The 17,079-nt window shown below is 36.9% G+C and overlaps 2 protein-coding genes across 15 annotated transcripts in view; one reads left to right on the top strand and one right to left on the bottom strand.

Moving 5' to 3' along the window:
* RALGPS1 (Ral GEF with PH domain and SH3 binding motif 1) overlaps nt 1-17,079 on the bottom strand; it is a 77,618-nt gene that overhangs the window by 41,110 nt on the left and 19,429 nt on the right. The gene's annotated exons all lie outside the window — the stretch shown is intronic.
* ANGPTL2 (angiopoietin like 2) lies at nt 1,074-16,639 on the top strand. The gene is made up of 5 exons (XM_063410275.1): nt 1,074-1,417; nt 8,974-9,830; nt 13,798-13,991; nt 14,235-14,505; nt 15,044-16,639. The coding sequence occupies exons 2-5, from the start codon at nt 9,023-9,025 to the stop codon at nt 15,241-15,243; spliced, it is 1,473 nt and encodes a 490-aa protein (XP_063266345.1). The 5' UTR covers nt 1,074-1,417; nt 8,974-9,022; the 3' UTR covers nt 15,244-16,639.

Below are 17,079 nucleotides of genomic sequence, written 5' to 3'. Positions count from 1 at the left end.
TTGTTCATATTTTAACTTGAACAGAACTACTTTTAATACAGTACCTTTAAACCTCTTTATTTGTCCTCTGTTTAATTCAAGTGCTCTCATATTGGTTTCCTCCAATTCTACAAAACCCAAGTATCTTCAAAACTGTCTGACAATTGCAAACAAACCCATTATTACAATATTGTATAGCTTTCTTATGATGTCAATGATGTACAGTGACTGAAACAACAATTTTGTTTCCTAAACTGTAATAAAAAAAAACATTTTTATGTTGCAAAGTTTCACTTTTAATTTTGCTAATTTCTTTGTGGGATTCCCAGCAAGTTATAAAGGCAGATTATACATTCATTCATTCGACTAACCTTTTTTAAACCTGGAGCTAATAGCTAATAAACAAAAACATTCTTCGCACAGAGCATTCCATAATAGCAAATTTTTAGAGAGGTTCTAGAAAAATTGCAGGCATTCCCAGCACTCAAATGAGAGAGGTTTTAGATTACCAGGACAAGTATGAATAATCATTCAAAATGCATTGAGGTTCAAATAATGAGTCAAATAATTCTCAATCTACATTAGAATATTTAAAGAGCTTACTTTAATTTGGACCATTTTATTGTCCATTATTTCTGCTTTCGAGCTGTTGCCTGACAAAGATGACCTAGGAAGTACTAAGAAAGGAGCCCCTCAGCGCTACACTGAGCGAGTCTGCTGGCTCCGCTCGCGCCCGCCCGAGTGCCCGGGATGAACATCCATCTCTGCATCCCTGAGCACGCTGTGACGAGATCCTAAGGCAGGAAGTGGCCCCCGGCCCCCGACATTTTGGAGCCGAGTCCCGGGCAGTTACACAGCCTCACTGCCGCTTGATCTAACAAAGGGGACCCAGGTTCCTCGCGGTCTCCCCAGTTTCCCCTCAACCCCAGCATTAGAGTTGTCTCGCAGCTGAGACTCGGCTTCCCCCGACGCAGTGCGCGGAGGGCTCCGCCGGGGTGGCCGAGGCACGAAGCTCCCTCCTCCCGACAGCCTCACTGCCGCGGCGGCACGGGGGCGGAGGCAACTCGCCCGTCCAACCAGCGCCCGGCAGCTCGCCGCTGCTTTGCCTTCTCTCCTCCTTTCCCGACCAGGATAAGCCTGCCACAAAGAGCAGGGGTTCAAATGAGGCTGCTCCGGGCCGCTTGAAGGGACGGCCGGGAGCGTCGAGCGCCCCGCGGGAAGATACCGCTTCGGACGCGGGGCGCAGCCCGGTCTGACGAGCCGAGAAAAAAGCAGAAGAGGAGAATAATTACGCCTGTCTCTCCAGTACGTCCCGTCTGGTCCCAACACGACACACGCAGACTGCGGGTCGCCGAGGCGATGTCACCGCGATCGGGCCGCGGTGGCTGCTGCTGACGGGAGCGGCCGAGGAGCGGAGCGAGAAACCCGAGGAGACGCGGTAAGGACGGGCAGTGCTGGGGGCTGCCGGACGGGTGCGGCAGTTCCGTACGCGCGGCTCCGAGGAGCTCCCGCTGTACGGAGCCACCCAGCCAATGCAAGCGTATCAGAGTAGGACTGCTCCCTAAGATAAAGCAGTAAGCCTGTTTTTTGACTTCAAAAAACCAAAAAATACTCCTGAGGCCAAACAAAAATCCGTTACATACTAAAATAAAAGTTGTAAAGATATGAGACATTACGTGCCAGGCAGTGAAGCCTTGATATTATTTTCAAGAATATGATTTTATTTTTTAAAAAAATCTCTTATTTTTGCACGTAACTTTGATCTTCACACTTCTTTAAACTTGCCATCCAAGAATTTTTCTAGGACATACTATTTTCTAAAGGACTATAAAAATTATGAAACCTCCATTCAGTCTTTTTGACACTCATGTCTGATTAAGGAAATACAAAACTTTCTGATACTTTAACAGTCTATGAAGTAAATACTTGAAGTATTTCACAAAAAACTTAATTTAAAAAAGAAACTAGCATTTATGAGTACATTCATGTAGGCATCAAACTATTATATGATCTGTAGGCATCAAACTATTATATGATCTAACTGCTATTTTTCACACGTAAAATGAGTCACATTTATTAAAATATGAATCTGTTTAAAGGCTATTATGGACAATGTGCATGCACACATATGAGCACACACAGTATGAGCACTTTCTGGTAGTGATTGGATTAAGTGAAAATAAGGTGAGGCCGCTGTTAAGGGAAGCAACAACAAAAGCAGTGCTTTCTTTCAGTAATTACATTCCACACGTATGACAGAACTTTGGTAAAGCACAAAGAACAATCCACAAACAACTAAAATTCTTGGTATTCAAGAAGAAAATTTGTACTTCTTGTAACTAAAGAAGCTTTTGCCAAAACTTGAAGAAAGTTACATGGCAACAAAAGATACATAATCTTCAGCAGTTTCTTGCAGCAACTGACAGTATTTCAAAACAAAAGTTCTCCAAGACCTAATGAAGACACTCTCGTTCTGAAGTGTTGCTTTTATCATCCATTCCCCTCACTAGAAAAAGTATTACCTTTTAAGAAAACTCAACTGGTGCTTGAACTAAAATTTCAGTTTTAGGTGGGTAGAAAATCTGACAAGAGAATCTATTCCAACACAAGTATCTTAAAGGAATTAATTGGTTAATGCCAGTGTGGCACTTTTTACAATGGAAGCAAGTAACTAGTGGCAAAACCACAAAAGTGATTCCCTCCATAAGTTTGGAGTTAATTTTTTCAATTCATTTTAGTATCATATTTTCATAACTAACACTGCATGTGTCAGCCCTTTCCTATGGATTTACTTTAAAACTTAAAGCCCAACTTTAAAGTTTTTTCAATACATGTGGTGTACATATTACTGTATTGTATTTTCACTATGAATTGCTGTTTCCTTTTACAAAACAAACAAAAGCACAGATCTTTTTCACAGCAATACTTTTCATCTAAAAGTCAAGATGTGAGTTTATCCTAAAAGAAACGGTGCAGCAGTGGGAGTCCCTCCTTTTAGAAAAGGGCAAACTTCATGTTAAGTTTCAAAATTACCTTTGAGAGGTAAAAATTGACAGGACAAATTAACATAATTCCACGGAAGAAAACATGTGAAGGAGTAAAAACAGAGCATGAGCTTTAAGACAAGGGGCAAGGAGTAGGAAAGCAAGCAGATTCAAAAAATTCATGCTTGTCTTATCACAATGGTGTTGTGAAATCCAGATCATATTACTGGCTTGGTGCCTGGAACATGCCAGCTAACTGTAAGTCCACTAACACTGGCTATCAAAGGATTCTGCAGAAACAAAACCTAAGATTCTGATTTTTTCATAGCAGGATTTTACTTTTTCAACACCTTTCTTCATTTGCTTTTATAATGCAGTAAAAATGTAAAACTGGACTAATCTACAAACACCTTTTAATATCTAAGACAAAAGTATTAAACAGTGAAGATGTGTTGCTAGCTGTTTACGTTTCTTCTTTAAAATGCACAGTTATCAAATTATGTATGAATTCACAATAAAATACAGTAGTTTATCTTTTAGAGAATAAATGCTGTCAGAGCTGACACTATGCCTTTTGTGAACATGCCTTTCTTTATATGCCTCAGTGCCTGAGGACTCTGCACAGAAGATGGCATATCAGAGATATGGAGGAAAACACAGCCCATCAAAAGGACTCCTAGCCTCGTTTTATTAAATATGATCAGCACAAAAGAGCTGATTTACCCACAGAGCTGAATTTTGTAATGGTGGTTTAGCATAGCTGAATGAGCTCATCTGTATGTACGGTAGCATTTTTCCTTCCTGGTCAAAGCAACCACTTCAGAAAATATGAGTGTTACCCTTTTTATATTTTTATATGTATGTTTTTCACCTATCTGGGTATTCTAAAGAGCTCTGATGTGTGAGAGTGATTACAGTGCGTTCAGTTTCTGGCACACTGGGCCTACGAACTCTTAACTAACCAGCCTCTACACTGTAAGCCCTTCATCAGTCAGAGCAATTTGTAGAGATGGAAATAAATGCTGAGCATTGGACCTTGCCTATCCACTCTTTAATGAAATGGAAGTCACCTATTACAAAAAAAAACCCCAAACCCCTGCAAAAAAACCCAACTCACACCACAAAAATAAAACCCTATACAGAAAATGGAGTGAAATATTAAAAGAAATTAACTCCCAGAAATTAAATCCCAAAATTAACTTCCAAAGTATGTAATACTCTGGGAACCTTTTTAGGGAGGCTGAGTGACAATGATTATTGTAAAAATAACAGTTGTTATCCCAAAGATACAATTACTTAATTGGAGAATCCTATTTTATTTTGACAGCTTCTGAGCACTCTGCTTAAGAGTAACTCATGTAGGAAGCCTACTTCATCATGTTTACAATAATTATCATAGCCCAGTAAACTAGTAATGCCTCCTTAGTTCCTCAGCTGCAGCATACAAGCCACGAAAAATCTTTTCTAGCTTGTTAAAAGTTTGCTGCTGTCTGCATCACATACCAGGTTCTCACTATCAGTTCCACAAACCAGACAGGCAGTGCTTTTTCTTATCTTTGCAGTAAACTCAACTATACTGCAATACAAATAGCTACTCAAGTCGTCAGAAATGCTCTTGTTATAACATCTGAGTTTTAGCACAGAAAATTGCCTTCTCTGTAAAGGAGTCTCCTACAGGTCGCCAGAGTGTCACGAATCATGTGTTCAAAAGCTGTGTTTCCACAGATCAATGCATCACAATGTCACATCTATGTTTCTCTGGCTTTGTTGTAGTTTACTATATATAGAAATACAAGAGCAGCAGCAAGAAGCAATTCCATTGCTTTTACCTACCGGGATCTGTTATGTTCCTTGTCTGTAGAAATAACCCATAATAATGCAACTTAACATACAAACTTCTATTCTGGTATGAAATCCAGGGAATTATTTTTCCCATTTTTCTTAGTTAAGGTTTTCCACACAAGATTTGCACAGATCATTATTTTGCTTTTGTACTTTTCCAAAATGCTATAGTACACGTGATGTCTTACGTATCAAAACCTTTCCTCCTTAAAACTTACTTGTAATATTAAACAATATATAATAAAGTTCAGTGCTCAGCCACCATCCAGCAGTCTTCCTGCTGTTTTAGATCTACTTTTTGCAGGACACTGAAAAGCACAGGTATAAAAAGGACATAATATGAATTCCTAGACACAAAATGCCAGTCTCTCAATGGTTGAAAGACTTAACATTGCAAAACCACTTGAGATCTAGATGTGAAAGTGTTGACACTATATACTTAGGCTTTCATATACACATTTCTTTCCAGAGTAAAAAGGCAAGTGTCTCTTTTATGAACAAATTTCATTCAACAAAAAGCAGCCATAGCATTGAAAAACTAATGGCAACATTTTCAGATAAGTTTAGTAATTCTATGATTATTATTATAAGTCATATTTTTCATCTGATGGAGACAGACCTTCACTTGTACACAGAATCCCACAGGCAAAATATTTCATAAAACCTGAAAGAGACAGTTAACCAGTCTCTTTAGTAAAAACGAGATCCTCCGAGGCATGGCACCAAAACCAACAACTAATGAAAAAAGGTATACAGTTTGGATTATCCAATATGATGTATTTTGTAGGTAGCTGAAACCCCAAAAGACCATATTGCTGACATTGCTACCTTTAATGCTCCCTCTTAAGGCAAGCTGATTGAAAACAGAAATTAACATTTGCCAAACTAGTATTTTTCATGCAGAAATATTTTTACCTTTATATAATTTCAGGATCATGACAGTGATTAAACAATAGGTTGTGAAACATCTGTATAATGTTATATTGTAAAATACTAAAATCTTGTTCAATTACATAAATTTCAACCTATTTGTAAAAATCAAAAGGCAACACATGACTAAAGAAAAGCTGCACATAAATAAAACAGAAAACAGAACAGAAAAATGTTTCAAAGCAAAGCCAAAGTAAGATTTTATTTACATTTTCTCTCTAAAGGACAGAAAAAGCAATCAAATGCAGAAACATCCAATATCTGTTCCAGAAAGTTTATTTCCTCTTTTATCACCAGATCATGGAAACATCTTTACTTGGGTAAACATTTAATGAGCAAACCACCTACTTCCAATTATATACACAGATAAGCAAAAATCTGGTATACAAGCTGAAATTTTAACTAAAGCACTTGTGCTGTGTAGGAGTATAAAGCTGCTACAATAATATGCCACACAACAATGCTGCCAAACATTTTCATACAAATGCAGTTATACTGGCAAAAGAAAAACAGGGGGAAAAAAATATTTTGCTTGACTAAAAACTGAAATATACTACCAAGTAGGGTAGACATACAGAAAACAGAGGTTTGGTGCATCTCCACTAGGGCAAGTTTGCCCCAACTCGCCACAAAAACTGCTTTTTATGAGTATGTGTCTTGAAAAGCCACAATCTAGAAATTAAATAATGAAATTACTTCAATCTGACTAGAAGCTCCATTTGATGTTTAATCAAAATAATTTATTTTAAAGTGTGCTTCATTCACCTGTTTTTGTTAGTATGCTTGTATGTTAAAGTTTTGTCAGTGTGCATGACGATAAGATACAGACAATGCTGTATCTCCAGTAAGAAAATATGTCCCAAACCTGCAAGCATGCTTTTAGCTACAAAAGCTTCCCAAGTGGAATTTTGCACTGGGAACAAATATGGCCCTAGTAATATAGTTTCCTCCTAGTTCACTGCAGAAGAGCTACTGGCAGAGGGCAAGGGGAAGGGAGCCAGAGAAACAGGAAGAACTGAGTGATCAGCATGCAACGACAGCAGTCAAGTACAAGGAGTATCAGCAATTACTGGGCACAGGAGAAAACTGATAAGTTAATGTCCTAGACATCAGATATAATCTTCCTCTTACCTGGGAAGGAATCCTAACTGCTAACAGACAGAAATGAACTCTGAGGAAAAAAATAGTTTATTTTCAGTGGTCACAATAAGTACAGGTTTAGAGGGGGAAAAAAGGATATTAAAATTCCAACAGCAAAATAAAACTATTTTACACCTATATGCAAGAGACATTTGCAAAATCAGCCATCTGTGCAGGAACAAGAAGCCTGGAAAACTGCCAGGTTTTCCAGTGTGACCTGTTGTGCAAATACTGATTATGCAAGGTGAATTTATGTTTCCTATTTTATATATTCCGAAAGCTCCAAATAGCATTGCTTTACTTATAGAAACGGTGTCAAACTCCAGATTTTCATCAGACATGTTTTCAAGATCTTTGAAAAGTTCTGTACAGCACAACTGCTTTCTACTTGCAAAATGAAAATGAGTTTATTCCAAATAAGAAACTGAGGCAAAAGTATATATCCAAAAATTTTAAGAAGAGTTAATTCCTGTTCACTTTGTTAGAATCTTTTACAGAAGTATCTATGGTTTATTTCACAAAAACAGAAAAATATTAATGACAACCATATCTCAGTATGCATATCCATCATTAGCTTGAAATTAAAAAAAGAAAAAATCTCTTAAAAGTCAGCAGCTGCTTAGAATCATAAAATGGTTTAGATTGGATGGGACCTAATCTTTTAGAGCAAGTCTACAGAGCAAGTCTAGTTTCAACATTAAATCAGACTGCTCATAGCCTTTCCTAAATCAAAACTTCATGTATTTCCAGGAACAGAGATTCTACCACGTATTTGGGTGACGGCTTCAGTCCTCAGTCACCCTCACAAGGAGGTTCATATTTAAAAAAACCCAATTATTTCCTGAGGTAATTTGTATCTACCATATACTTTCACTGTGCATTTCCAAAAAGAATTTATCTTCTTTACAAACACCCATTAAGTAGCTGAACATTTCTTTCTTTACCTTCTCACCTGGAGGCTACACAAACCTCACTCTTTTGCTACTCTTCATTCATCTTGTCCATGAGTATTAAAAACCAACAACAAAAATGTTTCAGAAATACACGACATCAAAGTGCTGTTCACGTAGCTGATAAGAGAGTGGTTTGTGACGGGTATTTTTGGCAGCAGTGAGAATGCTAAGCCCATGTTTTCAAGGCTACTGTTGCCAACAAAGTTCTGGTATTGACTTATTTTTTGCAAGACTGGGAAGGCCTCAGCTGTCCACCTTGAATATGAATCTGCATGGAGAACTAAGTTAGAGTAATTTCACCAAAGGGCAACTGTTGCAGTATGCCAGTAGACACTACTATGTGATTTAGATCACTGTGCATTGTCACTGTCCACCAATATGCAGCTGTTTTTCCCCTTTCAAGAAGGCACTCTGAAGTGAGATGACTAGGCTGAGTGTAGAGACAGTGTCTCCAGTGAAAATCACAATAAATGTTTCAGTTGTAAATTCTACTATTCTAGAAAAAGAACAGATTTTACTGCCTATAATATCCGAGTAGTAGTGTTTTTAACTTACAGTTATTAAGGACAATGTAAAGCAAGTTTTCCTTTTTTTCTTTTTAAGCAATGGAGGTTCAATACTGCTGAATAAAGTAAAATTTTGACATGTCACCTAAGCTGTATCTCTTGCAATATATATGCAGTTATAAAATACTGCAAATTAACTCTGATAATTTTAGAACTTTTAGGTGCATTAATACACATATTAGCTTACATTCTGTTTATATTTAAAGGTTTTATTTGTAACTGTAAGAAATGGAAAGTGTAATTACTATTTAAAATGCCAATCTTGGAAGTTTTTGTGGTACTTGCATGGAAGAAAGGACTCTTCAAATCCTTGTATTTATGGCTTACTGTCTTATGGTTCTTGGCAGGCTTTAGACGAACTAGCAACTAGTAACTGTAGTTCTGATCATAGAAAGATAGAACTACTCCCCATGATGTCCACTTTGGTCAACAGAAGTTGATGCTGGACAACAAAATTATTTGTTGTTATTTGACACATAGTTACTATGTACTATTTTGTAAGTTTTAGAAGAGATTATCGTTTGTTAATCCACACTGATTTCCTTCTTGTTACTTACTATTAAATTTATTTTAAAACAGATTTTATAAAGTTCTCTGCTGAAGAGTATTTGACGAGAACTAGAGGATCATGATGACAACAAGATTCATCTGTTTAATGCTAGTAACTGTTGTGGGAGTTACTACAAGTGAAACACAGGAATTTGAAGGCAATGACAAGGAAAAGGGTCAAGAATTCATTTATATGAACAGATATAAGCGTTCCAGTGACACACAGGACAAGTGCACTTACACCTTTATTGTACCTCAGCAGAGAGTGACAGGTGCCATTTGTGTTAATTCTAAGGAGCCTGAAGTTCTGCTTGAAAACAGGGTAAATAAACAAGAATTACAGTTACTTAACAATGAACTTATTAAACAAAAGAGACAAATAGAAACTCTCCAGCAACTGGTAGAAGTGGATGGTGGAATTGTTAATGAAGTTAAACTCTTAAGAAAAGAGAGCAGAAATATGAATTCTCGTGTCACACAACTCTACATGCAGCTATTACACGAAATTATCCGAAAACGTGACAATGCCTTAGAACTTTCTCAACTTGAAAATAAGATTTTGAACCAAACTGCAGACATGTTGCAGCTCGCAAACAAATACAAAGACTTAGAGCACAAGTATCAACATTTGATGTCAATTGCCAATAATCAGACAATAATAATTGCCCAGCTGGAAGAGCATTGTCAAAGAATGCCATCCATAAAGCCACTGCCACAAACTCCACAACCACCAATTAAAGTGTACCAGCCTCCTACTTACAATCGCATCAATAACCAGATATCTACTAATGAGATTCAAAGTGATCAGAACTTAAAGGTTCTGCCACCTACCTTACCCACCATGCCTGCAGTTACTAGTATTCCAACTTCAACTGATAAACCGTCTGGTAAGTAATATTGATACATTTATGTTAGTTTATATTAATATGCAGTGGACAACATTTTATTTGTAATATCAAAAATATAGTCAGAATTTATTTAGCTAGCGAATTTTACATACATGCTGTAGTAGAAACACAGAAAGAAAGCAAAAAAATTAACTGTGAATGCCTAAGACAGACACACTAGCCCCACAGATTTTACTCGTGTTACTTTGCCAAGAAAAACCGATCATTTGTATTACATGTGTGAGATAAAGGACTTTCAGAAAAACCTTACTAATCAAGTAATCTAAATTTTATTTACCTTTGCTTAAGACTGAAATTCTGTAATTCATGACATCCGAAGGAGTTTGACGCTGTGTAAACATGTGTGAGGTTATTACAAGTTTGTTGGTCTAACATCTGATAATGTGTTTGTGTAATTAAAAAAGGAATAGGTATCTGCTCTGTACCTTATATGGGGCACTTGTGCTCTAGGAGTGAAAGGACAGTAAGTGGTGGAATAGTAAGGGGATATTATACAGCCCTTATTAAGAGTCTTAGGAGTTCTGCCCCAAGCATTATTTGATGATGTGAAATCACACTAGAGATCAACTGATCTGTGTGATAACAAAATAACAGGTAAATAATTAGTTTCACCTGTGGTCCCACATTTGAAAACAAACACCAAACCCAAACCAGTTCAGGTATGTGTTCCATACAAGGTTTGCTCTTCACTGTGTGGACAACACATACCTTCTTCAGAAAAAAAAGATAGGAGAGTCACAGATCTCTGAACTCAGAGCTAACTGAAATAGCGTAATGCAGGGGAACTGCACTCAGTATATTTCATGGCTATTTGCAAAATATTCCAAAGGACATCAACAAACTTTTAGGATTATCAAATAATGGAACTGCTGCATGTTAAAAACCAAACCAAATGAACCCGATATTGTTTCTCTATGGAAATACAATGAAAGAAGCTTGAGCAAGTAAGCACCGAGTCTCTTAAATCTTTAAGTCTCTAAAACAGTTTGCCACAAAGCAGTATTTTCACAGAATTGCCAAAGATAGTGCATCAAAGCCTGCATTATGGCATGCAAAACCTCTGCCAGAAATATCATGAACCTGATGTACTATGTAAGGAAAAATTCTCAGAAGAAAGTCAGGTCTACTACAACCCCTTTGCAGCAATACACCATGGCCTCTCTAATAATTGCATTTTCACTTCAAACTCAAAGTAGGTTCATGCTTGGAATAGTATTCCTCTATCTTTTTGGAAGTGAGATTCTTCTCCCTTTCACTCCCTTACACTCTTTGTAAACTTGTTAATTGGTTCACATCTTCCATGTGCTTTCAAGTCCTTAAACTGGAGCCAAGGATTCACTATCAAATAGCAGAACAGAAAAGTTACTTCAGGTGCACAGTATTTTTGCCGATCTGTCATCATACATTTTCCTGCTTTTGAAAAGTAAAATACTAATCCCAAACCCCACTGAAGTTAAGCTAATTAGGCTTTTTTTTCCAGGGTATCTTCCTTCCCCTCTCGTGACATTTCTTTTCAGTCAAGAAATATTTAATACCTTTTCCGCATCCTCCAGAATGTTCCCTGTTCACAAAACACATCTCAAACAAAACCTGTCCTTAAAATCAATGCCATAAATGATGCTTTAGTCAGGTGTCTGAAGGGAACTAGAAAAAACCACAAAAAGACACCAGAAACAACATCCTACAAAACAAACAAAACCCACCACCACAACTGCCCAGCCAGTGGAAAAAAATCCACTCATACTTTATCCAGTCCTTTCCATACTATGTGTTGAGCTGTCAACCTTAGCCAAAGCTCCTGGCTGTACCAACCACCTGATCACAGCCAACCTGTGCAATGATAAATAGAGGAAAATACAAGAAAAATAGTAAATGTCTTCTATTAATCTGTTAACAGCCTGCCTTTCTCAAAAAGTAGTAGACCACTATTCTCTCTTAATCAGAGACTTATTAGTCTTACTAGTCTCAGTAGCTTCACTATTAACTTTGTCCACACTGTTTCTTTTCTGGTTGTGGGGTTTTTGTTGGTTATTTTGGTAGGTGCCCCATTCCTGGGAGTGTCAAAGACCAGGCTGGATGAGGCTTGGAGCAACCTGATCTAGTGGAAGATGTCCATGCCTGTGGAAAGGAGGTGGAATGAGATGAACTTTAAGATCCCTTCCAACCCAAGCCTTTCTGTGATTCTACGACTCCCTAGAGACGGTTTTATAAAAACTACCTACCTTAAAGTCAGTGTTCTCACTTTTTCAAGGAAAAATACCCTAGTTGAAATGGTGAAAAGTTACTATCTGACAAAAAAACACTTATCATGGAAAAGCAGTAGCAAATTCTACTTTGACGTACTTCTAATAGCTCATCTTAAATCATTTTCAGAAAAAAGAATCATGTGCAGTACAGCACTACTGCTACCTGCCTTAAAGAAACTGCAAGATTAGAACGGTGTAAATACTACATTGAATACTGTTATATATTTATTTTTACAAAGACAAGATCAAAGTTCTTTGACTATTTTAGGAGTTCTTCAATAAAGACTTTCTTTTTTATTTTTAGTAAGTGCCACCACATACACTTTATGATAAAATAAACCAGAGCAATTTAAATTATTAGAGCTCATTAACATTTTTTCCCACCTCTCATAATGAGCCATGCAACTGCGTGACAGAGCACGGCATCTGCCTCTTAACTGCCAGAAATCCAAACAGTTAGACACAAAAGAAACGGAGAAGGGGCTTATAAGCACAGCTCTGGGTACAGTCTCTGATTACGACTGAGGCAACAAGAACACAGCATTGGCCACAGAATAAAGACTTGGATTGCCTCTTTGTACACTGACTTGCTGATAGTTAAAAATACCACAAAAACCCTAATCTCAAAAACACTGAGATCATTTCTATAAAACAAATTTATTTCTGATTCATTTGCCGAGTATCATTACTAGTGTTGGACAGTGAATTATGGAAAAGCATAGGACTAAAATAATTTAAAACAGAAATTACTCTTGCTAGCAGCGTATGCTTCAGTAAGACTCCTAGTCAGATGATCTGACAAGCCTTACTCCTTCAGTGGGCAGGGAGAATCAATCCAGGGGCTATAATCTCTGATCTTGAGGATTCTTTTTGACTTCACTCTTCTGCTCAGGAAGCAAAGCAGCTGGGGGAATCTCTCGGCAGATATCAACACAGATTCTAAATCATTTATATTTGAATTTCTCAGACTCATTAAAACAGAATCCATCTTACCACTGGAGAAATTTCTTGAAAAATCAGGAATATAAGATACTTTCAAAAAACATAAACTCATTTGAACTGAAGGGAAAAAAATGCATTCTCCTTCTGAAAACAAGACTCTGTTAACTGCAATTGCTGTGACTGCGAAGTATATTAAGAGTCCTCTCACTTATAATAAAGTTTCTCTTACAAGCACTCCATGTTTAAAAAAATCTTAATTTCTATGTTATGTTGTAATTTATTAAGGTGGCAGCAGTAAGACTTACAGTCTGAATTTATGTTGCTGCTTCCACTGGTAATGTCTGTGCCAGTGACATTTTTGGGGATCTAAAAAGCTGAATTTCTCAAAGACAGAATCAAGGTCAAACTTACTGTTTTGTTTTCTAAAGGAAATTCTTACTTATCTATGGAGTCATTCATATGTAGTTTCTTCAAAGATATACTTGATGGTGAAAGTACCTCAGTACAGCTGCCTTAAATTATTTTTTTTTAAATCTACCTTTGTCAGTAATTCATTGTGAAATGTTCCAGAAATAAAGTTTCAATAAATGAATTTGTTTGAACACACCTGCTGGATATTCATCCTTTAATAAGAGGAAAACCAAATATGCTATTCAGTAAAACCAATCTAGTATAAAAAGCTACCAACTCAAATACTGCCCTGCATTAAAAAAATGCTCAATGGCAGTTTGATGCAGAGCCTTTCTGTTTTCACACAGGGCCCTGGAGAGACTGTCTACAAGCACTGGAAGATGGCCATGACACAAGCTCCATCTATCTTGTAAAACCGGAAAACACAAACCAGCTGATGCAGGTCTGGTGCGACCAACGGCATGACCCCGGTGGCTGGACCGTCATTCAGAGACGGCTGGATGGCTCTGTCAACTTTTTCAGGAACTGGGAGACATACAAGGTTAGGACAAGAGAGCTGATTAATGTTTTTCCACCCTCTAAAACTTACTGGTGAAGTTAACTTAAAGGGTGATTTTAGAGTCTGGCCAAGAGCCTACTTGAAAAAGGACTTGTGTGTTTACCCTTCCAGGAGAGGAATTCTCTATAAAATAAGTTACTGCAGTTTTCTACTTAAGAATACACTTGGATTTATCACTAACACAGATGCAGGACCATTAATATACTTCTCTTGCTTCCTTTCCAGCAAGGATTTGGTAATATAGATGGAGAATATTGGCTTGGATTAGAAAACATTTATTGGTTAACAAATCAAGGCAACTACAAACTGCTCATAACAATGGAGGACTGGTCAGGTCGAAAAGTATTTGCTGAGTATGCGAGCTTCAGACTGGAGCCTGAGAGTGAGTACTACAAGTTGAGACTGGGACGCTACAATGGCAACGCAGGAGATTCTTTCACTTGGCACAATGGCAAACAGTTCACCACGCTCGACCGGGACCACGATGTATATACAGGTAGGAGGTCCCTCTCAGCTGCCTTACCATTTTTGCCTTTACATCCCCACCCTTGCCTTTTTTACCTTTTTTTTTTTTTTAAAGGAAAAATACTTACGGTCATACATAAAAAAACAAAACAAAAAGCCCCACAAAAACAAACCCAAAAAGCCCACAACACTTACAAAGGGATTTGTCAATTAGTGCCTTATGAAGTACAAACTGATGTGCCAACCCACATACTAACACCAAAAGTAAAAGTTTTTACACTAGAGAAGGGTCTGTAAAATATGCTATGAAGTGTTATTTGAGACAGTAACAGACACTGATTTTCAGGCAAGAGTAAGTAACAAGAAGGATTGTATCTGTAGAACCCAGCTACTTAGCTGGCTCCTAAGAAGCCTAAGTTTACTGTGTACCACAGGATATCTACATCTTAAACATACAGTTACTAAAAAAAAGGCCCAGAACAACCAACTAACCAACAAACCAATGAAGTTTTGTATTTAGCTTGCTTGCTTTAAGATTTTTCAGCCTGAACTGGAGCTTTCTTTTGTAGGTAACTGTGCTCATTACCAGAAGGGAGGATGGTGGTACAATGCGTGTGCTCACTCAAATCTTAACGGAGTCTGGTATCGTGGAGGACACTACCGCAGCCGGTATCAGGATGGTGTTTACTGGGCTGAATTCCGGGGAGGATCATATTCGCTAAAGAAAGTTGTTATGATGATAAGACCTAACCCTAACACATTCCACTGAAATAACTCTTCTCTTGGTTTGCTTTGCTGTCCTTAAAAATCACATAAAGCTATGATGTTATTACCTGAAATTATCTTTTCAGAAATGAGGAATGTAAGATACTGTACATTTATTGATAAAATATGAGGGCTTGTATATTGTATTTTCAAGAATCATCCCAAGAAAAAGAGCTGAAGAAAACTAACTGTAATAACATTCAGAACAACTCTTGGTACTACTAGAACTTGCAGTTTAGAAGAAAACTGTAGATAAACTTCGTTTTTATTCCTTGTAAATTAAGTTTGGATGATAAAAATATTGCCACCACATTTAAGTATTTTTGTATGTTATGTATAAATATTCTCAAATACAGGAAATATGACAACTGTACAGCAAGAGTTTTATTATTATTATCATTGTTGTTGTTATTTTAAGTAATCATTTGACACAGGAATCATATCCGTTGAACTATGTAGCCGGTGTATGTACATTAGTGAGATGATTATGTAATCTTTGTTAACTACCATGAATAAAGTTAGCACTATATAATTCCGTTTTGAGAGCAGATACTCAAGCTGTTATTGTCCTGATAAATCTGGCCTTTTCCCTTCACTATGTGCATTTAAATAATCTGCTCCTATAAAAATTCACCATTAATTCAAATCTTTTAGACTGAAAACAGAAATGATTTTCCTTAACAAAATGAAGTAGCTAGTTGCATATGGAAATTAATCCAGATTTATAACAGGTACTATGTGCTCTACAGCCAACATGTTATACTACACAACTGTTATAGTATTTTGTACCTGACTTCAGTGATTACCTGCTGTGTAGCCTCTGTAATCAGAAGTGGCTGGATATAAATTAAAGGGTCTATCCAACTTTGCAGGCAAATGATGGATACCAATTTATAAGCTATTTAATAGCCTTATCCTTTAGTTTAAAAATATATAGAGAATTTACCAGTAGCAGAAAGAAGTTATTTTAAACATATTTCACAATTATAACATTACTGTCAAATTATTAAATAGATTTACTTGTTTGTATTTAGCGGTCAGTCACACTTATGAAATACCAACTGGCATAATATTAATATTCTTCTCAGATAGGTTTCTGTAAGAGGTTGTTAACAGACCCATTACAAAACAGTGACTACTACCAAAAATACAAGTAAAAGAATGCATAAAAGAGGCAGAGTAAAAGCCTCTAGAAGTTCAATATATTTTTTGGTCAGCCTGTATGCCAGCATTTGTGTGTGCGTGTTTGCATATTTTCCCCTTATTACCTCATCACATCTTTACCACAGTATGATGTGTGATGTAGCATGTGTTGTATATAACTGAAAGTAGGGTTTTTAATATATTAGATTATTCCTGTAATATTGTAATCCTTAATAAAGTAACAAATGTTATTTTGATATGTTGAGATTTTATCTTCTGTAGTTCAGAATACTTCACATTAGTCCTCCTCTGATTCAAACAAACTCTGATATGCAACCACTGTTCACACGTGTGACGTGTTTAAGTATTGCAGCATAAAAATCAGAACAATTTTCAGCTGAGAAAAATACAGAATTTCCACACAGCCCATGGACGAACAACTTTTTGTAGGTTATATGAAACACTCAAATTTTTCAGACAGTATTCAAGCTTTATCTTCCATGGGTTTGTCTATCGAATTCTGGAAAATATTTAAATTTTAGATTTGAAGTATTAAATGCACCTTCTGGCCCTAAAGCCTGGCTGCAGTGCTCTTATGATTAGTAGCATTAAGGCTACTTCATGTTTGGCTTGAGGAAAGAATGCAGATTTTTTCCTTTCACCCTCATTACCCAAGTCTTTTATTAGGCTTGTAACA

This window comes from Prinia subflava, chromosome 12, assembly GCF_021018805.1.
Source record: "Prinia subflava isolate CZ2003 ecotype Zambia chromosome 12, Cam_Psub_1.2, whole genome shotgun sequence".
Taxonomy (NCBI): Eukaryota; Metazoa; Chordata; class Aves; order Passeriformes; family Cisticolidae; genus Prinia; species Prinia subflava.
The sequence above is the reverse complement of the archived record's forward strand: the minus strand, read 5'-3'. Positions and strand labels throughout refer to the sequence as shown.

Coding starts and splice junctions, on each gene's coding strand:
- ANGPTL2 (XM_063410275.1), top strand. CDS start 9,023: ATGATGACAACAAGATTCATCTGTTTAATGCTAGTAACTGTTGTGGGA. Junction 13,992..14,234: donor GGAACTGGGAGACATACAAG/GTTAGGACAAGA, acceptor CTTCCTTTCCAG/CAAGGATTTGGTAATATAGA. Junction 14,506..15,043: donor GGACCACGATGTATATACAG/GTAGGAGGTCCC, acceptor TTTCTTTTGTAG/GTAACTGTGCTCATTACCAG.